At 37.2% G+C, this 27048-nt stretch overlaps 3 protein-coding genes across 3 annotated transcripts; all 3 read left to right on the top strand.

Annotated features, from left to right (window-relative positions):
* The first annotated feature begins 374 nt into the window (after window positions 1–374).
* On the top strand, window positions 375–9875 carry LOC308680390 (extracellular matrix protein 2). Its single transcript, XM_081348512.1, has 10 exons — window positions 375–591; window positions 1295–1426; window positions 2101–2264; window positions 2774–3308; window positions 4549–4664; window positions 5301–5433; window positions 6220–6377; window positions 6546–6685; window positions 8582–8908; window positions 9155–9875. Exons 1-10 carry the CDS (start codon window positions 438–440, stop codon window positions 9333–9335), a joined length of 2040 nt encoding a protein of 679 aa, XP_081204638.1. The 5' UTR covers window positions 375–437; the 3' UTR covers window positions 9336–9875.
* Window positions 9876–12421: 2546 nt separating this feature from the next.
* bgna (biglycan a) lies at window positions 12422–23803 on the top strand. The gene is made up of 8 exons (XM_081348830.1): window positions 12422–12554; window positions 15458–15716; window positions 21072–21184; window positions 21333–21546; window positions 21745–21855; window positions 22668–22761; window positions 22918–23056; window positions 23137–23803. Exons 2-8 carry the CDS (start codon window positions 15476–15478, stop codon window positions 23332–23334), a joined length of 1110 nt encoding a protein of 369 aa, XP_081204956.1. The 5' UTR covers window positions 12422–12554; window positions 15458–15475; the 3' UTR covers window positions 23335–23803.
* A 251-nt stretch (window positions 23804–24054) lies between these two features.
* LOC308680456 (phospholipase A and acyltransferase 4-like) lies at window positions 24055–26595 on the top strand (the record flags this gene model as incomplete). The annotated part of the gene is made up of 4 exons (XM_081348587.1): window positions 24055–24072; window positions 24749–24869; window positions 26046–26344; window positions 26464–26595. The coding sequence occupies 4 exons, from the start codon at window positions 24055–24057 to the stop codon at window positions 26593–26595; spliced, it is 570 nt and encodes a 189-aa protein (XP_081204713.1).
* Window positions 26596–27048: the final 453 nt, after the last annotated feature.

Here is a 27048-nt window from a genome sequence, read left to right as displayed (position 1 = left end):
CAACACAAATCTGAAATCCCACACACTGAAAGTGCATCCATTGACGTCAGAACATTAAATCGTGTCAAAGATAAGATTTTTTTTTTCCGCTCAAGGACGCTCTAATAGTTTGTTTGGCTCTGGGGACCGATGGGCGTTTGTTGAGAGGGAAAGGAGAGGCGGTTGGTGGGTCTTCAGGGCAAATGAAAGAGGTGCTTTGTTGAAACTGTTTTCTTTTTCTTTTTTCCCTCTCACTCCCCTGCTTCCGTTCCATTCCTTCCTCCTCACTCTCTGCTCTCACCTTTGCATTTCTTTTTTTTTTTCTCAGAGGGATGGGTTAAACATGATTTCCAGAGGCAGAGAATATAACTGGCCTTTCAGAAGGTGCAGCCCTCAGAGTCATTGAGACAGCTGTCTCAGCCAGATCAGACCTCAACTGACTCAAGCATACATTCACAATGTACAAGTCTTTATCTTTGTGTTTGTGCCTGTGTTTAGCGCTTTTAGCAGCTGAGGGAAAACGAGAAAGAGGAAGAGGAGAGAGACAGAGGAGCTCCAGGCGCTTCTTGTCCGCTGAGGATGCGCTTGAGTATGATAACCCTTTCCTTCCAGGTGAGCAATGCTTATAGCATTTCATTTAAGTAAGAAAATATTTCCTAATATTGTGATTTTATATTAAAATTTTATATAAAATATTTATTGTGCAGTTGTTCTTGTTGAAAAGTAAGTGGTTATTTAATAAGCAAAAAAATAGGATATTTTAAAAGATATTTTTCCTCATATTATTTATCTATTGCACAATTGTATTTGTCAAAGATTAAGTGGTTATACTGAGTTATGATGAGTTAAGATGAATAGTTTTTAAAATGTGTAAATATGTCATTGCATTGCATAACAAAACATCAAATCAATGGCATTTATTTGACAGATAACACAAGCTAAACTATTTACACCATTGTAAACTTAAAGGAAACTGACATCATACATCCACTAAAAATATTTTTGGATATTATATTATATTATTGCCACATATTTTAAGTGTCCGATTACTTTTATATTATATTATATTATATTATATTATATTATATTATATTATATTATATTATATTATATTATATTATATTATATTATATTACATTATATTATATTATATTATATTATATTATATTATATTATATTATATTATATTATATTATATCATATTATATTACTTTATTCTAATGCAATGACATTTTTGCATTTTATGTGTCCCAATTACTTGTTGGAACCACTGTTTGCTGATTTCTGAAATTCTGTATCTGTGGATACATGCCAGGGCTTGGCAGCCAGTGCTTGGTGAATGGGATTTCTCTGTTCGAGGGGGCTGTCTGGTCTCCGGAGCCTTGCAGTGTGTGCCAGTGTAAAGGTGGAGCAGTGAGCTGCCGAACCGTCCCCTGCCCGGCCAGAGGTTTGGAAACCACCATATCTCTCGTTCTCACCGCATTCACAGTCTGCTTGATTGATCAGTCAAGTCCTTGCACCCTCAGAGTGACAACATCACACTTTAATACCTGCATCTACTTTCTTTATTTTATATTTCTTACTACCGTTCAAATGTTTGGGGGTCTTTTAACATTTTACTGCATTTATTTGATCAAAAATAGAGTAAAAAGTAAAATGTTGAAATATTATTACAATTTAAAACTGTTTAAAACATTGTAATATATATCATTACTCTGTCACATAATCTTTCAGAAATCATTCTAATATGCTGATTTAATAAGAAATTTTAAATTTTCTGGAAACCGTGAGGAAACCGTGATACATTTTTTCAGGATTCTTTGATGAATAGACAGTTCAAAAGAGCAGCATTTATTGGAAACAAAAATCCTTTTTATTTAACATGGCTGACCCCAAATGTTTGAACGGTAGTATATGTTCCATTCTCTTTTTATTGTTTTTTGGGGTTCCAATGAAATAGTAGTAGTAGAAAACGGTGGGCATCCCTGTGGTGATGCAGGTGGGGAATTATGTGAAACATCGGCTCTTAGTGTGGTGCAGTGTGGTGCTGGGAAAGGTGCCATAAGGGAGTGGGATGCTTAGTGGTAGGTACTGATTTTCTGTTTACCACACCACGTCTAGCTTCACCCACCCTGAAGTCTGTGGCCAGTAAGACCAATCCAACCTCTGTGGGGAAAACAAGCGTGAAAAACAGACTGACAGGAAATGGAAAACCACCTGTGGGGACGGAGGTTCTGGAGGTGAAGCCAAAGAAGAACAAGATGGTGGTCGCACCAGCGAAAGAAGTATGTAGATGTGCATGAGAAAATACTTCATATACTTTATTGAATTTTCCTTTTCTTCATTATTGTACCTGTTTGCCTTTAGATATGTACAGTATGTGCTGGTCTTAACCGGTTTAGCATATTCAGGCCTGGTTTCGCAGACAGGGTTTAGATTAAGCCCGAATTAGGTCTTAGTTCAATTAGGACGTTTAAGTAGCTTTTATAAACATGTCTTAGATAAAACATTACTGATGTGCATCTTAAGACAAAGTAATGCTACTGACATGTTTTAAGATATGTCAGTGCAAGTTGCTCTTAGTTAAAACAGCTCAAACATGCATTTTAATCTGGGACTAGCTTTTTTTTCTTCAGATTTTCAATTGTTTTAGTCTGGTTTATCTGGTGCTCAGCTGATTTAACAAATGAAAGTACATAAAACCAGTAAACTAGACCAGCTAAGAATAGCAAAACAATCTAGGTTGGTGTTAAGCAGATTTGACCTCTTTTAATTTTTTTTTTTTTTTATTCAGCCGTCCTCAAATGTCCCTAAGAAGCAAGTAAAGAAAAACCAGGTGACTTTGAGTCTGGATCCTGGAAAGCTGCATAAGACCCCTTTAATACCCAGAGAGCATCAATTTATGAGACCAATCCATTTTGATAATGATGACCACGATGATGACGACTATCTGGAGGACGACAGTGACAGCGATGATGATGACGATGATAACAGCAGTATTTCAGTGTTCAGATCTGCTGTCCGCCCTGTAGCAATCGGAAGACGAGTAATGCCGCCCACACTCAAACCGGCTGTACCACGAGCAGAACCGGCCTTTGCTCTTCCTACAAGAAGATCTGTGCTCCTGCCTGCTGGAAGGCCACTGCCAGCCCCCAGTGGGCGACCGGTGGATGGAGATACTGGCCGTCCAGTCTTCCGCACCTCTGTTCACATGGAGTCTCTTCCAGCTGGCTGCTTGCTTTCAGAGTCTCTTATCGCCTGTGGGAACACTCGCCTTACCCAAATGCCCTTCATCAGAGATCCAGGGGTCAGGAGTCTCTTTCTTGCAGGTGAGGTGAGAGCAGTTCATCTTGCTCATGAGGGTATCATCATACTGTATATACACATACATTATATACATACTTTTATATATACTCCATATATACTTTATATACTCCAGTCTTCTCTTCAGTGTCACATGATACTAGCCTGGCAAGCCAGACCTACATCAAGATGTTAGGTCTGGCAACTCACCATAGACACGGCTCAATCCGAGGGGCGGGATAAACGTCTGTTTTTCAAATTCACTCGGCACGCAATAGGACAGCGCTTCAACCAACCAGAGCGTTTTCCCAACAGCAGAGCTAACGTTAGTTGATAGATTCAACTTTTGAATCTGGCCGGCAAAACTACGAACACATCTTCCTTTTTTAAGAATGACTTAAGTGCTGTTCTTTGCTCTTTTCTCAAAGAAAAACTTAACTCCAAGTCCTCCAGAGTGGCGGCCAAAGCCGATTCGAAAGACTGTTCTCCAGCAGCCGCCATTCTTTGTTTTCAAGTAGCAGGGAACCGTCGCAACTCTGTCGTCATCATGTTAAGCCCGCCCCGCCTACTCTATACACGATGTGATTGGCCTGACCCAATTTAGGTTTTTTACAGCTCGAAAGTCAACGGAGAGTTGCTAGACTACCAGAAATTATCAGAAATTGCTGCTCAAGAAACATTTCTTATTTTTAACAGCGCTGAAAACAGTTGTGCTGCTTAATGTTTACATTCTTGATGACTATAATAAAATCTTTAAAAAATCTTACTGACCCCAAACTTTTGAATGGTAGTGGATAAAATATATATGATAAAAAATGTTTGTCACATTGTGAGATATGAAGTTGTGACATTCACAAATTGTGAAATGTTAAGTCACAATTATTAGATATAAAGTCAAAATTGTGGAATATGATGTTTTTTTCTAACATTATTAAATTACTTTTTGGAAACTATTTATATAAAACTCACTAAATTGTTGTAGATTTATGTGTAAAACATGAACATTTTATTTGGTTGTGCAAATGACAGTGAAACAAAAATGCATCTTTAAAAGGGGGTCTAGAGTCTGAAAACAGACCCTTTTTCAGACTCTAGACCACCCTTAAAGAGACATTTTTAGGGTGAAAAGGTGTTGTTGGAGTTTGACAGATGTTGTTGGCAGTGTCTTACTGTTTGTCCATCAGGAGATTTGTAGAAGTGCAAACAGAGCTCACCGTGATCCAGAAAGAGGTGGAAAATTACTCATGACTTCCTGGTGTTTTGCAGATAACAAAATCAGCAAGATCCCAGCGCATGCTCTAGCAGGTCTTCCCAACTTGGAGTGGCTGGACCTCAGCAAGAACAAGCTGGATGATTTCTCTTTGGGACTGAATGTGTTTCAGGTGAGATGCAGTCAAGAAAACCTTATTAGCAAGTGTACTCTCAACATCTCACTCTGTTTGTTATCTTAAAGATCACATAGCAATGGTTATTTGTTTAAACTCGAATAATATTCTGAGCAATATAAATCTGCAAAAATGGATAGACTGCTTTGTGATCTGTTATCTGTTACAATGGTGAGTTATCAGGCCTTATGGTGCCGCACAGTGCATGCTTGATATTTAGCAAGTAGCTGACGTGTTTTCGCAAGATGTCGGGTCTGACATCACCGAGAAAATTCTCACCAGGTTGCTGCAGTGAACATAGGAATTTTCATCCAATAGATATTACCCCTTAAAAAGAAACGCAATCATTTTTTACCTTTTTCTCACCTGTGTGCCATTTCAACTGGGCGCCAAGCATAGGATTTTACAGGTGACATGTATGTGACAGAGCAGAATAGTGTTTTTTTCACATGTTCACTGCACCTCAGTGTTTACCTGTGCTCGGTAGCATGATCGGAAATGTCTGTTCCTCATGCCAGATGAACTCTGAATATCTGTGTTGTGTAACTTTTGCTTCTGTGACTTGCAGAAAGCTTTGAAATATTTCCAGTCTGGCTTTGACAGTGTTATGAGTATCTTCTCGGCCTGTTGCAGAACTTGACGAAGCTCAGGAGGTTAAACCTTGATGGAAACAACTTCACCAAAGTGCCGGCTCTCCCTCCCTCACTGGTGGAGCTGAAGATCAACGATAATAAACTCAGTGGTCTCACTCCCCACAGCTTTAAGGGTAAACACACAACCACAGTGTGCGTATGCACTCACTATCCAACACTCAAGTCCAGTAAAAGATCTGTTTTTCATGTTATCATGTATTCATGTTTTGCCAGTTAGTTGATGCTTAATCCAGAGTGAATTATGGTACACTAGTGTAATAGGGCAAAAAAATCACAAATTTGATCTTTTTAATGTTTTCTCATTGACAGAAGCAAATTCCTAAGAAAAAAAGACCCAGTAATCTAGAGTATAATATACAGTTTCAGTCATGTCTCAAAAGGTGCTCAGATTTGCCAAGATACCAAAATTGGCAATCAAAAGTCAAAGATTTCAGTCTGAACTCAAACATTTCTCATCAACAATTGTCTCATTTGTTTCTTTGTATCACATTTTCCACAAAACTATTAAGCAGCACACCTGTTTGATAATAATAAGAAATATTTCTTGAGCACCAAATCAGCATATTAGAGTGATTTCTGAAGGATCATGTGACAATTCAGCTTTTCCATCACCTGAATAAATTACATTTTAAAATATATTAAAATGAACAGTTGTTTTTAATTGTAATATTATTTCACAATATGACTGTTTTTACTCTAATTTTGATCAAATAAATTTGAGCTTAAGAGACTTCTTTCAAAAGCATTAAAAAATCTTACCGACCCCAAACTTTTTTACAATAGTGTACATTAAACTCAACTGAAACCTCTATTAAAGAAATACTGGTAAATACTGACAAAATAAGAGTAATTGCTACTTTCTGGCAATCTAATGTTTTTTTTTTTCTTTTCTTCCTCAGGTCTGTCACAGCTGCTGACACTGGAGTTAGAGGATAATTATTTCCATGATGGAAATGTCTCTCCTCTGGCCTTCAAACCTCTGAAGAGGCTGATTTACCTCAGGCTGGATGACAATAAGTTCAGAGCTATTCCCTCTGGTCTGCCTGTATCAGTACAGGTCAGTCACATTTTGTGTCTGAAAAGCACTAAAGTTGCAGAACATAGGCCACATACTATATAAACTGTGCAAAACATGCACTAGATAATAGTTTGGTTACCTAAAAATTACATTTAGTTTTGGAGTGCAATTGATAATGGAGTGTTGTTGATTTTGTAACTACTTCAGGAGCTGCATCTGTCTGACAACAAGATAGAGGTTGTCCATTCAGGGCTCCTCAACAAGACCACAAGTCTGAGAGTCCTGGACCTCAGCCATAACCGAATCCGAGAGGACCGCATTCATCCAAGAGCATGGATACACTTGCTGTGAGTTCAGATCTCTTTTCACTTTCTCTCTCTCTCTCTGCTGTTAGGTGCCATCTTGTGGACAGTTACTGTAATGAATACAAACAGGTTCAGGAACACTTACTTATTGGATAAAGGGATGGAGCAGTTACATTTTGTATAAAACTAATAATTGCATTTCAAACCTAGACTATAAAGACATGTCTATAGTACCATATTGATTTGCATTCATACTTTATGATGCTTATTGCAAAGACATTCAAATAATCATTATTGATGTACAGAGTTATATAATAGTACATTATTTGTTCAAACATACAATAATATTGTGAAATATTATCACAGTTTAAAATAACAGTTTTCTATTTTAATATATTTTATTATATATAATTTATTCCTGTGATGGCAAAGGTCAATTTTCATCAGCCATTACTCCAGTCTATATTTTTGTGGAAATCAATTGAATGCTTCTTTTAATTAATATAATGCATCTTTTCGGATTTTTCTTCTTTAATTTTTCTTTCAAAAACAAAAAATCTTACTGACTAAACTTTCGAAGGTTGTGTACATTTTAATGTGGGAGATACAATGAAAAATGTTATATATTCCATACTTTAATAATATAACTTTTAAAAAAATGATATAAAAATACCAAAAAAAAATTTTGTGTGCAATTTTTAAAAAAAACAAAAATTCATGTAAGATCAGATCAAAATTTTTAGACACCCCGCTCTAAACTTTCGAAATACATAAAGATATAACTATGGATTAAATATGTTATCTTTATCAGATCCATTGGCTCCTGGTTGATGATATGTTGAGCTGTGAGACTTTGAATCTAGCTTGTGAGACTGTGAACAAAAACATACACTTTCACTTTTGGAAAGGACTGTCATAATTTAATATTTAATTATATAGTATGTAATTCATTCCACCGGTTTCACAGACAAGGCTTTAGTCCCAGACTAAAATGCATGTTTGAGGTGTTTTAACCGAAAACAACTTAAAATATCTTAAAATTGGTCAGTGCCATTGTTTTGAATCAAGATGGACTTCAGTAATGTTTTTTTCTAGGGCATGTTGATAAAAACTACTTAAAGGGATAGTTCACCCAAAAATGAAAATACCCCATGATTTACTCACCTTCAAGCCATCCTAGTTGCATATGACTTTCTTCTTTCAGACAAACACAAGTTATATTAAGAGTTATATTAAAAAAGATCAAGCTCTTCCAAGCTTTATAATGGTAGTGAATAGTGTCCTGATTTTGAAGTCCAAAAAGCGTAATCCAGACGGCTTACGCAAGTCGACTTACGCCACAAGAGTAACCCCTGAAGCGATGTTTGACGTAGGATGTAGGAGTAGTGTAAGCTTTGTAGGGCTGGGCAACAGACTCAAGCTCCTCTTCTCTTATATCGAAATCCTCCGACATTTCTCTTTAAATATTCTCGTTTTCGACTTACAATTCGTGACCGGTTCGTCAATGCGTCATGCGTCAGGTCAGGGGTTTCACCGTAAATCAATGCGTACGGCCGTCTGTCGGGACGTTATGAATATGGATATTTTTCTTACACAAACGCATCGCTTTGCTTCAGAAGGCCTTTATTAACCCCTCGGAGCCGTGTGGAGTACGTTTATGATGGATGGATGCACTTTTTTGGACTTGAAAATCTCAACCCCCATTCACTGCTGTTATAAAGCTTGGACAATCCAGGATATTTTTTAACTACAACTCCGATTGTATTCGTCTGAAAGAAGAATGTCATATACACATGGGATGGCCTGAGGGGGAGTAAATCATGGGGTAATTTTCATTTTTGGGTGAACTAACCCTTATAAAGCCAAACCAAGCCATTATATATAATAAAGTTTTTCAAAACAGTTTTGAACCATCTTCAAAAATTTCTTTATCCACAGAAAACTGGAATATTTGGACCTTTCCCATAATAAGCTTGTTCACGTTCCCTCTTTCTTGCCGGTTGGTCTGCGGCAACTCAACTTGCATCATAATCAAATTGAGCGCATTCCTGGCTATGTGTTCGGCCACCTGCGGCCTGGTCTGGACTCGCTTCAGCTGTCTTATAACCGTCTGCGTGAAGACGGGATAAATGAAGTGTCCTTCATGGGCCTGTACAACTCACTGACTGAACTTCTGTTGGACCATAATCAGCTCAGATCCATCCCACGAGGCATTCTACAGTTAAAGGATCTGCAGCACCTGAGACTCAACCACAACTACATCAGGTTAGTGATTCTATCTATCTATCTATCTATCTATCTATCTATCTATCTATCTATCTATCTATCTATCTATCTATCTATCTATCTATCTATCTATCTATCTATCTATCTATCTATTTACATGGAAAAAAGCCATACTGCTTAGTATGTTTATACATACACATTTATTTTGTCCACTTATTGGAGTAAATATAGTCTTGTTAAATGTCATAATGGAGAGTGTTTTTTACCCTGATCTTCTCCCTATAGCTACATCACTATGAACTCACTGTGTGACACCACGGCCCGTGAGGACTCCCTGCTGGTGTCTGTTCACCTGGAGTACAACCTGATCGACCGCCGCCTCATTCCCCCCACAGCCTTCTCCTGCATCAAAACCTACCAGAGCGTCCTTCTGCGGCCCCAGAGATACGAAGAGCACCAGAAATGAAAGCCTCACAGAGCTTCGAGTTTACAGAGCATCTTAATTCAAGCCATAATTCAGAGATTTAAGTGAAGTAACAATACAGATGCAGTTCCGTTTTTTACACTAGAGGCCTTTCATTTTGTGTTAGTTGTGTTTTAGGGATGTTCTGACAGTCTTTTGTTCGGTCTCAATGGGGCCACACATGCACATGCATTGTTTTGTGCCTTACTGCAATTAAAATCTACTGCAGACATTTATTGTTTGACATTAGCATCAGCTGTGTTCAAAACAGATTTGTAGGGCTAACTTACATTTCAGGTGCAAAGATTACTTTCTTCTTTTTTTAAAGTATATGCAATAGTTATTTTATATATCAGCTTATACATTATTTATTTTTTTGATTGAACTGCTTTGCATACATTTTTTTTATTTTAATACTGTTTTAACATGGTTTTCAGTAGCAGAAGGTTTTGACTTTTACAATTCATTGTTGTTACTTTGTTGTCTGTACGTTTGTATTCTCTTATTTACAAACTACAATAAAGTTAAGAGGTGAAAGAATTAATCTGGGATCAAAAAGATTTATTATAATATTTTAAGCACATCTCTGGTGAAAATGAGGCACTTGCGTCCTGTAGTTCTGCTCAAGGAGTGTGACTTATTCTCAGCATTTAGTGTGTGTTCTCTGCTCAGTGCATCTGAATTTCACATTTGTCCAATAGGGGGCGGCGGTAAACGTAAAGCTTAAACATACTTATTTATGTATTAACGTTAAAAAGGAACAGCATTAACAATCTTTTACATATTGACAGCCCTATTTTCTGGATTATTTGGCTTGTTTTCATTGGCGGAGAAATATATATATATATATATATATCGATTTACAGGTCAGTTTTTGTTTGAAATGTAAATGACTTGATGCTAACTTCTTGCTTATTGAACTGCTGCAGTTGTAACACTCCGGTATTTCTTGATGCCGTATCGGCGTTTACTCCAGTCTCTTCACCGTGGGTAAAATAAATAAAACACGGGTTACAATGGTGATAATTCACGTTCCCTTTCGAGAGCAAAACTCCTTTTCTCGAGAATATTGAAGTTCCCTCATCTCAGGGAATCGAGGTTACGTTAGTAACCGAGAGACGTTTCTGCTTTAATCAGCATGAACAGCCGCCAAACTCGCATAGGCTACATAGTCCAGTCATTTTATGAAAAAAGGTTGAACAAATTGCAACAGAAGCAAACTCAACTGATTTTGTATCCTCAATATGTCCTCCTGAGTAAGGAAAAAAAAAAAGCCCCGAAGAATCCCATTAGGGGAAGGTTTCGAAAAAGACCCAAATATAGCCTATTCATACGCCTATTCATTTTTTTCTTGCGTGAATAGGGTAAAATTAATAAAGGCTGGTTTCTAAAGTAGGCTACTTCTTGCCTCTATAATGTTCATGGGTAGCTTAAATGGGTTCCATTCAGACCTTAACATTAAGTATTTTACTGTTATATGTGTCAACAAGATCCAACAAGACATTTTCACCTGGCTAGACCCAATGTTTAGATCTGTTGTGGTATTTATGCTAATTAGATTATGCACCGTTTGTCCATGTTAACAAACTATTTTAAAAAAAACTTGTAATACATTTTTTGTTTGTCTTGATGTAAGTAATCAACTCAGTAATTTTCATGGTGATATCTAAAGGTTAAAAATTTTACTCTATTCACCTGAGAAAAAGAATGAATAGGATATTTGGGTCTTTTTCTAAACTTTCCCCTAATGGGATTCTTCGGGACTATTTTTTCCTTACTCAGGACATATTGAGGATACAAAATCAGTTGAGTTTGCTTCTATTGCAATTTGTTCAAGGTTGACCCCCATTTTGGCTTAAAATGACTGGACTAACAACTCACTTTTCTTCTCTCTGTTTTTTCTTTTCCCAGCGCACAACATAACCTCTACACAAATATATATAAAACTTGGCATAAGACAAATAAAAATGTATGAAAAACATTTTCTTAAATAGATTATTATTGTTTAATATCTGTTTCTTTTTTCCCAAATAAAATAATCAATTTACAACTAGTGAAATAAAATAACACAAAATAATGGACTAGCGAATTTAAGGTTACACAATTAATAACTGCAGTATCACTCTTGCTTTTTTGGGACATTGCTTTGTTCTAACAGAAACAGACAGCACAGAGCATCAACGCAGTGCTGAGTTGCACTTTCATCATTCTGTCAGTATTATGACACTGTAGACTAGCACTAGCACTGGGCATTGGCGCTCTCTGGTTGCTCTATTTCTATCCAGAGAAACTCTTCTCTTAAAGTGGTAACTTGCTGCCACAAGTGCTTCTTTTTCTACTTCACAGCAGGACTCTGTCTCAGATTTATTTTCTTTGGGCCGTCCCTACATTGATTCTCTGCTGATGTATATATTTCTGTGACTGCTCTTCATTTCCAGGGCGTGGACCGTGTCCTAAACCATGAAGAAAAACTTCCTTATATTAAAAGAGCATATCCTGGAGTAACACCAGTCTTGGTGGGAAAACCTGGAAGTCTGTGGCAAGATGTATTCATTGTGGCTCTTAGCATGTCAAACAGAGATCAATGTAAACATAACTATTTTAAAGCATCTATCTATGATTGGCCTAAAAACTTTAAACTAATTTAAACACTTAGACTGAAGCCAATATCAAAGTTTTTCTACAAAACTTTACTATAGTTAATATTATTGGTCTGTTTAACAGGAAAAACAACTTCACCTTTTAAATATATTCATCTGTTTGTCCCATTTCATTACATCTCATTTATAACTAAAGTTTTGTGGATGGATACTTCATTAATAATATGTATCCTGAATATTCAAAAAAGGGTGATTTCAAATGAAATGTCTTAATAAGTATAGGAATAACTATGGTAACTATAGTATTTTGGTGGAATTACCATCCCACACACTCACACTATCTAACTCTCGCTCTCTCTCACTCACTCACCACCCAAAAAGGAGAAAAACAGTGGGAGGGAAAGACAACTTAAGTGGGAATGTCTCAAATACACAGTTTTTTCCCTCTTTTTGCAAGCTGTCCTGTGTTTTGAACTGCAGGTACTGTTCAGTGCTGAGTGACTGCTGGCAGCCAAGGACCTAAAAGACAGTCATCCAAAACAATGGTCAAACCATAAAGTCTGTTTTCCGTCAGACATCTCAAAAGAGAAGAAATCATCTCCGAATACATCTTGCACATCAGGTAAGATGCTTTAATGATCTTATTTATTTTTCTGACATGTTCCCTGTTCAGTTTTGTGCACCTAATGCACGGCAACTTAATTAATCTGATTCTGTTATGACCAGTTCAATTCTTTGAAAAGCTTACAAAGCTTTTTTGAGCTCATTTAAAAAAGAAAAAAGGCTACTTTAAAATCCTTGAGAAATGTTGTGTTGGCATCGGCTTTATGAGTCACTCAGTTATCCACGTCAACTCTGTAATCTTGACAGCATTCAGTAATGTAGTCTTTAATTAGCTCATCTCATCTCTCTATTTGTAAATCAGCTTTGCATGACCATTTGGCATCATTTTGATATTGTACATCTTTGAAGAAAAAATCTAGACACCTTAACATTCTTAGTTGTCTGTTAAGATATTTTTTTCTAAAGAAATAAAGACTCATCTGCATCAAGCTCATAAGTGGGTACAGACTGCTTAAGACAAAGGCAAAAACTTTTAAGAGCTGGTAAACGAAAAAAAAAAACATTTTATTCATTAGTACTTTTATTGTACTGTTAGTAGAATTGGCAGTGGTCAAAATCAGGCTGTGCACCATCATATTATGTGTTTTTAAATTAGGTCTTCTAGTTTATTACATAACATTACTGTCATATTTTAAGAGGATATGATTTTGGTTCATTCAGTGTCTTTATTTCGGTGCATGAATCAGGGTGTCTCTCCAAAAACAATCTGTTAAACTTGCCAGTAATGTGGTTCTTCTGCCATTCTGTGGTAAAGGGTGTGGGAGTGAATTTAGAGAGAGAGAGAAAGAGCTCAGAGGCAGTTTAAAACCACACGCACAACACGTGGCACAAAATAAAACTAGTTACTGCGGATCTGGACGGTCACAGAATCTAATAAAATATGTGGATCAGTGTGTCGGCACATTGAAAAGAAGCAGTGTTATTTTAGTATTATTTATATACTTTTATATTTTGAATGAGCTTCGATTTCATTTTAATTTGAGTTTAAGTTTTAATTTTGTTTAGTGCTTTTGTCATTTTTATTATTTTTTATATTTCCATTTAGCTTTATTTTAACGCGAAATTTCTAATTTCTAAGTTTTTTAAGTTTATTTTTTCACCTAATATTTATATTTTATTTTATTTATTTTTTATTTTATTTTAATGTCTTCAGTTTTAGTACACCCACTGGACGTAAGAAGTCTAAATTGCAAAATATCACGTATGAAATCTCTTTAATATCTCAATTGTTTCTCCTAGACAATAGTGAGATTAAAGCGTACGTACTGAGATTTGCTTTCTTCTCAAAACTTTCTCTTAAAGGTAGGGTAGGCAATTTCAGACAGGCTAGCAATAACAAGCTAGCTTTAAAACTAAGCGTAAGATCCCACCTTCTCTTCAGAGCGTCTCCAAAGTCATGCCTCTTTCAAAACACATGAACGCTCACAGCAGAGTCTGCAAAGCTGCATGAGACGAGAGACGACGTTAAACTACTTCGTGTCTCAAAGCACAATAACATTACAATATAATGAACGTAATAATGCTGAACGTTGATAGCGTTGATATAGAAATACGCATAAATCCGAGTCTGATGACGTGAACAGCTGCGAACAACATCACGGGTTGCCATCTCGTAATTACGGTTAGGACTGGCGTGAACGCAGCATAAGCTCGTTGTTTTGGTTCAGGTGGAACTGTAAAAGGCGGCTGCTGTTTGTTTGCTGCTCTCGGTGGCTGTCTGTCTACAACTCTGGATAGACTTACAGAACGTGCTGATGGCGTGTGATGTCTGCGTGAACAGGGTGCGCGGGGGTATGGAAATACAAATGTTGACAGGCAGGTAGGACCATCCTATCATTGCATTCAGACCGAATACAATGATTGGATGAACATTTTTTGGTCCTGTGCCTTCCAAAGAAGATGTATGTATGTGTTTTAATATTTAGGGCACTTCTATTGTTGATTCCTATCAGGATGTGAAGAGCGTTTCAACCAGTGTAACAGAAATTGCCACCCATACCTTTTTAGAAAAACATCCTAAAATCTCTCAAGTCTTTACAGAAGAGATCTCAATCATTTAACCAACTGTTCTTCGATTTACTAAGACACCAATCAAAAGTCAGTTTGAATATGAACTCTGGTATTACTTACTAAATTATCTGAGCTATGTAATCTTTCATAGCTTTATAGTCTTACTGTGTCAACAAATTTCTAATTTATTTCCATTTTTGAATCTCCTAAGGAATTTCAGACTAAACATCTGAGATTGTTGATACTTAAATGAAACAAAATCCCCTCAGCTATGAAAGAGCAACATCTAAGTAATTCAATTTTCCTCTAGGATGGAACTGCATCAGTTATTAGTGAGTAAAGTCACATAATTTATTTACATTAATTATGTACATTTGTCACATGTTTCTTCTGCAGAAGAAAATGATCAAATGCACCAAAAGGGCAAAATATATATCTCCTACTGACGTTGCATCAGTGTGGTTTCAGCTGTAATTCAGCTGGACAAAGGGCACAAAAATACACTCAGATGATGTTACACCCGTTCTGGGAGAGAAAAAAAAAAACTGTAAATATAGCATGAAGACAGGTTACGAAAATACACATTTGCACACGTTGATGCATCTGACCCAAACAAGTCTTTCCCTGTCTCAGGTTTTAGTTTTAGTTACAATGAGATATTTTCCCCATTGTCGATGTGGAGAGCAGATTGGTTTATTATGACTGTCAGCGAGGCGGCTGCATATTCAAAGCTTAATGAGACCGCAAGATGAAGGATTTTACCAGAATCAGCTCTTGGATGCAAAGTAGCATTTATGGTTTTTATAAAACTGTGGAGAACAATTGTACTGCCATATTTTTCAAGTTTGCTTCTTCTAGTAATTCTTCTGATTACTTCTTCCTCTGATTCAGATTAAAAACGTAGCAGCCATGTTGTCGGTCTGTGTGGCTTTCCTGTTTCTCTGCACTGCCCACCTGCCACAAGACTCCTCCGCCCTTCCCTTTGAGCAGAAAGGATTCTGGGACTTTGGCAAGGACATTGATGTGAAAGAGCTGATGATGATGATGAAGGACCAGGAGGAAGGGTCAGCTGATCCATACCAACCTGAACATCCCACATGCCCGTTTGGCTGTCGGTGCGACCTCAGAGTCGTACAGTGCTCGGATTTAGGTGGGCTTAAGATGATATGTGTTTGCAATGGTGTCTTGGTATAGACAGACAAGATAATGACTGTTTAGTCTGAGGGGTTTTGCTTCTAGACTCAAATTTTATATGGGAAAACGCAGTGCCAAAATTGTTTGCTGCACAAGCGTAAACATAATGGCCTTAAAACCGAACAATAAAAATATAGTCCCAAGAATATGAAAAATTATGGCATGCACCAGATGAATATGAAAACTGAAAATACCATGGGCTGTTTTGTATATGTATCAAATATAGTATAGCCATTTTAAAGAATCATACAATTAATTATGCATTTTATTATTTAATACTGTTTTTCAACAACATTATCAGAACATAGGCTACTTTTGACCCGTTTTTGGGCTGCAACTCACCAGTTGAGAACCACTGGTGTAAAGAGTCAAGTCACACTAGTTAGTGATTAGTATGGAATGAGTTACAGGATATCCCCTTTAATATCATCCATCTTATCCCAAAATTACTAGCCTGTTACATCGAGCAAACTTCAAAGACCTGCCTGTAATTTTTCCCATGATATTTAAAAAATGTAGCATGAATGAACGTGGTATGAAACACAAAGATATGAATATGAGTTACGAGTTATATGTATATAAATAAATCAAAAGTTGTGGCTCAAAGTAGGGAAAGTGAGGAGGAAATTTTGGCTGAAAGCTAAATAGAAATGTCAGGTTTTAAAATCCACATCAAAGTCCTGCATGAGATCAGGATCAAATTTAGCTCAAGAACGGATACCAATTCAGACACACCGCTAATCTGGCCCTTCCACATCAGACAGCACATGTGGCGTGTGGTCTGTCACCTGAGAAGACAGACGTTCTGGTTATTCTACTCGGTACAGCAAACGTGCCATAAACTATGATGTCGGTTTCACCAGGGATGATGAATTTAAAAGCAAATGGACACTTTTTATGGATGCCAGGTACCACCCAAGCACAGCTGTGTCTCTCTTTTATGAAGTTCATAAAGTACAGTTATTCTCCTCTTTTTCTCTCTCTCCACATTGTAATGTGCTACGTGGAGCCATGGTCATCTGGCTCCATCTTAATTATATGGGAAGCTCAGAGGGGAATGCTAGCACACAACAACAGAGCACAGCAAACACACAGAGTCCCTAAGCCCAGAGAATTACCAAACATTTCCAAAATTACAGCCCGCTGAAAAGTTTACAAGTGAACCTGGGTAACCCAAAGACTCAGATGGTAAAAACTGAAGAAGTTGTTTCTTAAATGAGCTGCCTACTACTACACTTTCTAAAGGCATCATGTGACATGATTGATTGATTATTTTTTTTTATTTTTTATTTTTTATTGTTTGATAGCTACAGTGTCTAATATTATTATACAGGTAACTGGGATACACAATTAGTGGTTCCGTCGTGGTAGGTATCAGATTTTCTCATTTTCGCCATCATCTAGACCTATCCATTGTAACGCTGCATTATGTATCAGTCCGCTCATCCGTGTTATTTTTGTTTCATAGTACTTTTCTATTACTGTTTAATATTATGTTGTGTGCTGTGTTGTATTACGCTGAAAGGTAAAAAAATAATAGAATGCTTTTTAAGGTTTTTAACATCACAGGACGATGACTGACGTTAACTGAGACCGGCGCTACTTTCATGTCTCTCGTATCACACCGCGGTATCACGCTCTCATTTCATATAACGCTGCTGGCGGCATCTGGTGTCTTAAATCTAGCCTGGTTAAAACCAGACCATTCTCAGTAGTAACTGAGTTATGGTCTGGCAAAGCTTCATTAATAACTCATTTCCAAAGGGGCGTCACCAATGGACGTCGCTCAAATGCCTCTGGGCGCAATTGGATAGACCTAAAACCAATCAGGGCGATCGTCATCGTGTAAAGCCCGCCTCAACGTTTCTGATTGGTGCCGCGATTTTGACGGATTAGAAATTGGCTTGAATGGGCTCTTTGCCAGACTACTTTCAGAGCAAATCTAAATTTGCAGGAAGTTTGTCTGGGTTTTCGCAGGCTATCTTAAATCATCAATTGTAGCAAGAAAGACCTCATTGGACTTCTGTTTTTATATTACTGGTAGTGTTGCAGTGTTAAGGGCCCTACACACCGGGACGAATATCGGCGCGCGTTATTCGCCAGCGTTTTTCAACGCGTTTTTTGTGTTCACACCCAAGCGATTATCGCTGACGATGAGCCGAGTGAACATGCAAATTCATTCCCTGACATTAGATGGTGCTTAATGTAAAACAGTAACCACTCCATAACAGTTCTCTTTTATCAAGATTTTTGTAGTCGCTGTCGCGTTTGTCATATAGTTCTTTATGTTCCGATACCAACGAGACCAGCAGCTCTACATTCATCTTGCCTTGCATCTTCCCCGGCAGTGTAGACACTACTCGGCATTAGGGATGTCCCTATACCACTTTTTGCAGAACGAGTCCGATACCGATACTTTGATTTTTGGTACTCGCCGATACCGATACCCGATACCTGAATTTACACTGCATTTGTAATTTTTAAATGTATTAGTTGATAAACCAAAAGAATATACATCATATTAGTTGGCTTAATTTGTTCATCAAATTCAAATGTTCAAATGTTTGTCAAAACCAGTGAAATATCAATTATTTAATCCAATCTTGATACTACAACAAAAACTACCATCCTAATTAATGTGAATTTAAAACAAGTAAGCAGTCAGTGACAAAATAAGAACAAACAATCGAATTAGAAATAGGACAAATAAATAAAATAGAACAAAGAAAGGCTACAAATGAAATAAACAGTGTTTTTAGAGTTTTTCGGGTAGATCTAACAGGTACAGAAATTTGAATAAAGTAATCAAATGTGAAAAAAAGCATATTCATTACTGTATAAATTATATATAGATAGATATTTTTGTAAAGTTTAAAAGGGTAGCCTATTTAGTCAAGAGCAGTGAGTAATTTCTTTGTCCTTTGTGTGATTAACATTAAAACACAGAAGCAGGTTTATTAAACTGCTGCCCCTTTAAGACCGAACACACGGACCGCATTTGAACATGCTACGTTCATTTGAGATATAACCGACTTTGTTTACTATAGGATACTCGCCAAGACGGGCGTTTTTACCTAATTTTGTGTGAATTCGTCAGTACAAGCGCAAGACAATTTAATTCAGTATTCGCGCGCTGAGGATGTTTGCGTTCATGGAACTTCTTGACCTGCACACGTCCTGTAATAATGTAGGGAACCACTCGTTATAATTAAATCAGGTAACAGTTCATGTTTTACATATGTTTTACAAATAACATGTGCTGAGTGAACGATCAGTAATCAAGAGCATTCAACAGAAGTGCGCTCGCTCGCTCGCTCGCTCTCTCTCTCTCTCTCTCTCTCTCTCTCTCTGGTCAGTTAACGTTAATAAGCTACATGCCTCGTTTTCTTTTCTTTGCCATTGACATCCGACTGAACAAACTTTCCACTGATGTCTGTTTAAAGGGATGTGCTCGACCAGCACGCGCGTCTGTGCCGTTGCGCACTTAATCCACTGCGCGTTTTTCTCTTATCAGCTCGCGCACCACAGCTATGTTACTATGTACGCACCTTGTAAGAACCCTGTGAAATGAGCCCAAACCGCCTACATTATACTTTCCTATGCCTCAGTTAACCTCCACAAAGCACTCACGGCGGCCAGTTTTGTTTTGCAAAATGTACGTGGTATCGGTGCGTGGTATCGGCGAATTTTTATGAGTACGAGTACGAGTATATGAGGACAGTATCGGCCCGATCCCCGATGCCAGTATCGGTATCGGGCCATCCCTATGCTGCGTTCCAGTCCACTTATAGACACGCACTTGCGAACTTCCCTAAGCACTTCCCCTTAGGGGAATCCCTGCCGCCATTTTGAAGTGCGTTCCACTTCGTGAAGTGGACGAGGGAAGTTTATATGTGCTGCGTTCCAGTCCACTTTTAGACACGCACTTGCGAACTTCCCTAAGCACTTCCCCTTAGGGGAATCCCTGCCGCCATTTTGAAGTGTGTTCCACTTCGTGAAGTGGACGAGGGAAGTTTATATGGACAGACCCTCGTTCCCTCGATTTTGACCGAGGGAGCGAGTCTGCTTCGAATGTACACTTCAGGCACCTATATGTCCCACAATGCAGTACGATTGTGACGTCACCACATATCTCGTCTAATCACCACCACACAGACAACTCTGTGATATATTAATTATATATTTGTTTTATTTAAAACAACCCAAACACACCTATAAACATTTGGATGCTGCATTAAACAAATTATTAAAGGGAAAAAATGTAAATAATAAATCAACTCCACAGCTGATTCTAATTGATCAAGGGCTTAGGACGTTCCAGTTCAGACCATTGCAGTTTCCGCCAGTAGTGGGCACTCGCGATGACGTACATCCGAGTGAACGAGACGAAGGGAAGTTAGTGAAGGGCATGACAATTTTGGAACGAGCACTACTCGGCATATATCTTCTTCGCCGTTACGTATGTGTGCTCGGCAAGACAGTTTTGAGTTTGAGCGCCCCCAAGTTGTGTTTTACTGTAACTTCAGAAGCTCCAGACATGTGAGCAAAAGCGCCAATCTCATTGGTTGGATAGTTTTTGACGCGGCGCGTCAAACCAAAAAAACGAACCCGAGGCGTTTTTTAAAAAAATGACGCTTTTACGCGTGGCGTTTTTCGCGTCGGTGTGCACACTCACATTGGCGCCCTTTGTTTATATCGCGCGCGAAATTCGTCCCGGTGTGAACAGGCCTTTAGTCTTGTTGCTTGGCCGTTTGTTTTGTACATTAAAAAGGACTTATTTTTCTAGGCAAAAGCTTAAAAGTTTTTACGGTTTTTATTTTTAATTTTTTTACTGTATTGCTGTAATATCTGGCCATCAATTATAGGTAGCTTTTTACTTTCTTAATGTGGCAAGATCTCAATATTAAACTAGAAAAACAACAGGGTAGGACTTAATTTTATCCACCAGACAGTTTGTGAAATGTGGTCAGACAAATGTTGGAGGGAAGGGGCTAAAAAATAAGAGGGTTTGGTGATGTCATCAGAGGCTGAGCAAGTTAATAGGCCAAATTTTAATGAAAGATTATGTAGACAACCATTTTTTCTCTTTGGAATTACTTGTACCATTAAATTCCACAATATAAGACCAGAATGTGTATTAAGAAAGTAAATATTTTCATTCTGATTTCATGTTGAGTTTTCCACTATCCCGGAAAATATGAATTACCACGGCAACATAAAAGCCTATAAACAACATTTGATCCACAATATTGTTTTGTTTTTTCAGACCTTATTTCTATTTTTGTTTGTTTGTGCATTATTCCCCCAACAGGGTTAGGTTACGTGCCATACGATATTCCTTCAGACACACTGCTGTTGGACCTGCAGAGCAACAGGATCACAGAGATAAGAGAGGGAGACTTTAAGGGACTGACCAACCTCTATGTGAGACCTAACATATAGGCTATTTATTTTATATTTTACATCATAATTATTGCATTTGCTGTCATTTTGTGAATGAATTTCTAAATGCAAAATTGTGCTTTATGTTGTGCATTCCTATCAACAATTCATAGCCCCTGTCCCGTTTCAGGCCCTGGTGTTAAGATATAACCAAATCTCCAAAGTTCATCCCAAGGCATTCCTTCCTTTGAAGCGTTTGCAGAAGTTATACATCTCGCACAACCTTCTGACTTCCATCCCCAAAAACCTGCCTCCATCCCTTGTGGAGCTGCGAATCCATGACAATCACATCAAGAAGGTGCCGGCATTTAGCTTCTCAGGCCTCCACAACATGCATGTCATTGGTAAGACTGTGTGTTTGTCTGTGTGTATACTGTATATTAGCTGTGCTAATGATGTCATATGATTCACAATGTCACCTAATGGTTGCTCACTGAGGTTATAATCCTGTAAAGCTACTTTTTGACATTTACTGATAAAAAGCTCTACATAAATAAAACGAAATACTCTATTTGTGCCTCAAACACTGGTTTATTTTGCAGAAATGGGTCGTAATCCACTCCAGAACAGTGGTTTCGAACCTGGAGCATTTATGGGCCTTAATCTGAACTACTTGCGCATTTCTGAAGCCAAACTCACCGGGGTACCCAAAGGTAATGAGAATGATGGTTAAAATTGTATGTATATGTAAGTAATTGACTATTTTGAAATAAATGTTATATTAAATGAAATATTATTACAATTTAAAATAATGTTTTTCTATTTTAATATACTTTAAAAGATCATTTATATCCTGTGAGGGTAAAGCTGAATTTTCAGCATCATTACTCCAGTCTTCAGTGTTACATGATCCTTCAGAAATTATTCTAATATGCTGATTTATTATCAATGTTGGAAACAAAACAGTTGTGCTGCTTAATATTTTTATAACCTGTGATACTTAAGGATTCTTTGATGAATAAAAAGTTAAAAAAAGAACAGCATTTATTTAAAATAGAAATCTTTTGTAACGATATACAATACCGTTCAAAAGCTTTCTTGTTTTTCTTTCTTTTTTTGAAAGAAATGAATACTTTTATTCAGCAAGGATGTGTTAAATTTATAAAAAGTGACAGTAAAGTTTTATATATAGTTAAAATATTTCTTTTTTGATTCAATGCTGTTCTTTTTAATTTTTTATTCATCAACGAATCCTGAAAAAAAATATTAAGCTCAACTGTTTTCAACATTCACAATAACTGAGTATCAAATCAGCATATTAGAATAATTTCTGAAGGATCATGTGACACTGAAGACTGGAGTAATGTATTAATACATGCCTATAAAGGCTACAGCATACATATACAGAATAAAGGTGTTTTGTTACAGAATACAAAATTCTCTTCTTCAAGGAATGTGTCCCATTATGTTTTAAATACAATGCAACTCATTCTACTCCATATGGAATGTGTTTCATTCTTGCCAGACCTTCCCAGCAGTCTCCATGAGCTTCATTTGGACAATAATCAGATTCAGGCCATTGAGTTTGTGGATCTCAGCCAGTACACCGAGCTGCAGAGGTAAACCCATACACATTCCCAATTATTTGGTGTGATTAATGTATGTGATAAATGAAACATTTCCCTTCGGTTACACTTTTACATGGACTTTATTATGACCTAAAATTTGCTTTGGGTGTCCTCTAGTGGTTAAAACCCCTCTGTCTCTGTGTCTAGGTTGGGACTCGGCAGTAACCAGATTCGCCACATCGAGCACGGTGCTTTATCTTACCTCACCAACCTGAGGGAGCTGCACCTTGACAACAACCGTCTGTCCGGTGTTCCCAGTGGTCTGCCTAATATGAAGTATCTGCAGGTGTGCTTGTGTTTGTGTACAGAATTCTACTGATTCTACTTCATTTACACTAAATAAACTGAACCACACTCTCCTTACAGGTTGTCTACCTCCATTCAAACAACATCACCAATGTTGGGGTGGATGACTTCTGCCCAACAGGTTTTGGGATGAAGAGGGTGTTCTACAATGGCATCAGTCTCTTTGACAACCCGATCAGGTACTGGGAGGTGCAGCCCTCTGCGTTCCGCTGTGTCAGTGACCAAATGGCTGTACAGTTTGGCAACCACAAGAAATAGAAGATGCACAAAACCAATCCAGGAGGAGAACAAGAGGAAATAGTGTCCAAAATTTGTGTAAATCATCAAGATATTTGAGTGAAGACGATGAATAAACATTCCCATGGAGGCATAATTCAGAAGAAACGTGGACTCCATTTAAACCGAAGGTTTAAAGAACCACTGGTAAACTAAATTAAAACGGTGCATTCAAAACTATTGATGTGTGTAATTCCCTGCTGACATTAATGAATATGTACAATTTAGTTGACATACAGCATTTATGATTCCTTAATTAACTCTCTTGAGATGTCTATTAACAGTTTCATTTGCTTAGTTTTCATGGCTTGGATCTTTAAATAATTAGATAAATTCACAGTTTGTCATTCTGTACGCCTATTGTCACTCATTCATCATGGTAATACTGTAATAAAATGGATTGTGCTGTGGATGTTTATCATGCCATCACAAGACAGCCTACCTTAAAGGTGACACGCTTATTTTCTTTAATGTCAAATTTTATGAACTTTGTTGTAAATAAATGATCCTGAGTGCATTCAGTTGAATAATAACTCTGCAGATGTGGCAGAAGATTTGAAGGTGGAGTAGCTAAATGACACTGCAAGGGAAAGTCTTCACAAACAAGTCCTGCTTCTGGTTGTCGTGTGACCACGCCTACAAGGCTTGGCAGAAGAATTTCAATCATTTTGCTTATAGTCTCTGCTCTAAACAACACGAGAAATGGACTACAAAGAACAGGTAGGCTACGTTAACAACTATTTACTGAATTAACTCAATACGTGGATGATAATAATTCATATTTCAAAATAAGCTTAGAAACTAATAAAATATGTATTATTTTGTCACGTAGACTAAATTAATTAGGCTACATAAGAATGATAATTCTAACTATTCCAACCATTAGAATTGTATAAAAATATTTTAATATTTATTATTAGAATATATATAATTATTTAGAATCAGCTGAGGATCATTAGGTTACTTTTTCTTCATATGTAACCACCGCTAGAATGTAATGTGAAAGTAGCTTTAAGACCGTTCTCCAATAATGGGGTTTTCGCACCAGATAGTTATAGGAAGTTAAAAGTTATAGGAACTAACCATTAGTTCCCCCAAAAGGCGTTCCTAACTAAATACGTTCCCAGTTCCTGCGGTGAAACACGCCAAAAAGTGGGAACTATTAACTCTAGTTCTATGAAAATGTTCCTCCGGTGCGAAAGCACATATTGTTGCGTAGCCTATCTATGATCTTTTGAAGAATTAATGATTATACTTTAATTTTATGACACTATAGCGATGGTTATAATTTACGTCCTCAAAAGAATGCAGACGCCATATGTTGTCAAACTTGTTCTAAAACCTGTAACAGCTGTAAGCGGGAGGAATCTTGACAGATTGAAACTGTCATGCACAGGTTGAGCAAGTTGTATCCAGCGCGCAATTCGGAGATTTGATCGAGTTCTCGTACCCTATTGGCTACTCACACTGGGGCGTGTATGACGGAGATGGATACGTTATTCACTTTGGGGTTGCAGGTAAGCACGATAACGTTTACTTTAATACTAATTCTAATTCTATAAAAAATAACTATACAGTCACTATACTATACTATACAAAGTAGGCAGATTCCTTCGTGACTAGCCTACTAGTGAGTACATTTTTTTTAATTACAATCTATGTCTCTGTGTCATGAGGAGGTTAATGTGATATATATAAAACTCCTACACTGCTGTATATAAACTACACAGGTTAAAATGTCACCTGATATCCTCCTAGCTGGCTGCAGGAATAGACTTTTGTCTACTGTGGACATTATATTTTAGTGAATTTCTGACACCATATACATGCCACAGTTTTAAAGGGATAGTTCAGCCAAAAATTTTAATTTTGTCATTACTTACTCACCCTCAAGTTATTCCAAACCTGTATGAGTTTCTTTCTTCTGTTGAACACAAAAGAAGATATTTTAAAGAATGTTGTTAATCAGACAGCTGACAGCAGCCATTGACTTCCATAGTATATATTTTTTCCTAATATGGAAGTCAATGGGTAGCCAGGTTTGGAACAACATGAAGGTGAGTAAATGATGATTTTCATTTTTGGGTGAACTATCTCTTTAATTCTGGATGTCCTGTAAAGAGCACATTCAGGGCTTTTCAGAGATACCAAATGTTTGTGGGTTTTACCCATAGACTGTAAAAAAGGTTTTACCATGACAACAAATTCTCCTTGGTCTTTTAATACGACTGACAATAATGTAGTGATCAAATTAGCACTCTTATGGAAATATGATCTTTTATTGTAATTATTATTTAAATCTGACTAATTTTAAGATTGTTTGTCATAAATCAACATCTCAGGAAAATGTATGGGGTTTCTAATCAAAATATGACTTTCTGTTACAAATTAGGACATTGATTTCATTGATTTGTCCAGTTGACACCAGGGATTAAATCATGTTTATCATTTTGGGAGACACAACAAGTGAACGAAATTATATATCAATATTCCTCTGAAATGTTAGATATTATTATGAAAATGTTGCCAATTATTACTGAAACACATTTAAATGCAAATTAGATACAGTGTATTTATTGCATTGAATGGAACTGCATGGCCATTTTAACCACAGTTCATATCAATTCATTCCATTATATCTTTCATAACATATTGTTATAACATATAACTTTCATTATATTTTTCCATACCAGATGAAACTCAGGTGATGAGTTCGTTTCGGGGTTTTCTGCAGACTGTCTTCCCTGTTTGTGGTGATCTTTTGCTTGGAGAAACTAAGATACGACGTCAGCACCTGTCTGAAGTTAACGTACCTAAAGGAGCTCGTGTTTTAGTGAGCCATGAGCGACACGATCTCCAGCCTTCACCTGAGAATGAAATTAGACAACGACGAGATGCTTTACTTGACAAGGAGTTTACGTACAAAGTCCTCACATTTAATTGTGAGCACTTTGCCACATTTGTCCGCTCTGGAAAAGCTATGTGCAATCAGGTGAGTTGATGAATCAGGTAGTATATCAAGTATATATCAAGTTTAACAGTATATCATATACATCATGTACATTTTTGTTATTCTGACATAAGTTTATATTGGTTCTTTTGTTTTAACAGATCCCAGGGAAGCCCAAAAACAAGGAATGTGTGGAGGCTACTGAACAATTTAGCAGCCTTGTGCCATCATATACTGAATTATCGATGCCAATCTACACATTTTCCCAAGAAAATTGTGTTGAGTTTCACTAAGGATATTTCCCCCTCACTCTTGGAATTAAACCAGTTTTAAAAGATTCCTGTTTAATGTCAATGGAAAGGGTTCTTCACTCTTCAATGGTCTTATTTGGTCTCCTAACCTGATCAGGCTGGTCTGTTGGCTGGTTTTAAAACAGTTTTGGACACTTTTTAGGTCGGGAGACCGACTTGGTTAAGCCAAATGATCATCTTAGCTAAGAGTTTTTTTCTTCTTCTTCACATTTCTAACTAATATGGCACATACCATTACTAATATTTGCCATAGGTAAGGTAACACCACAGTTATAAAAACATTTTAGACCCCATGGAATTGCTTAATTTATTTATTTTGCTGCTGACACATTGCCAGTTACAACAGAAAGTCTTTGGAAATATCTAAGGGCTCGTCCCTTTTAATGCCCAGCAAGCACAGAACATTCCCCTAATGTTAGCATTATGGTTACCGTT

The sequence above is a fragment of the Scardinius erythrophthalmus genome (assembly GCF_964197995.2).
Source record: "Scardinius erythrophthalmus genome assembly, chromosome: 20".
NCBI lineage: Eukaryota > Metazoa > Chordata > Actinopteri > Cypriniformes > Leuciscidae > Scardinius > Scardinius erythrophthalmus.
The sequence above is the reverse complement of the archived record's forward strand: the minus strand, read 5'-3'. Positions and strand labels throughout refer to the sequence as shown.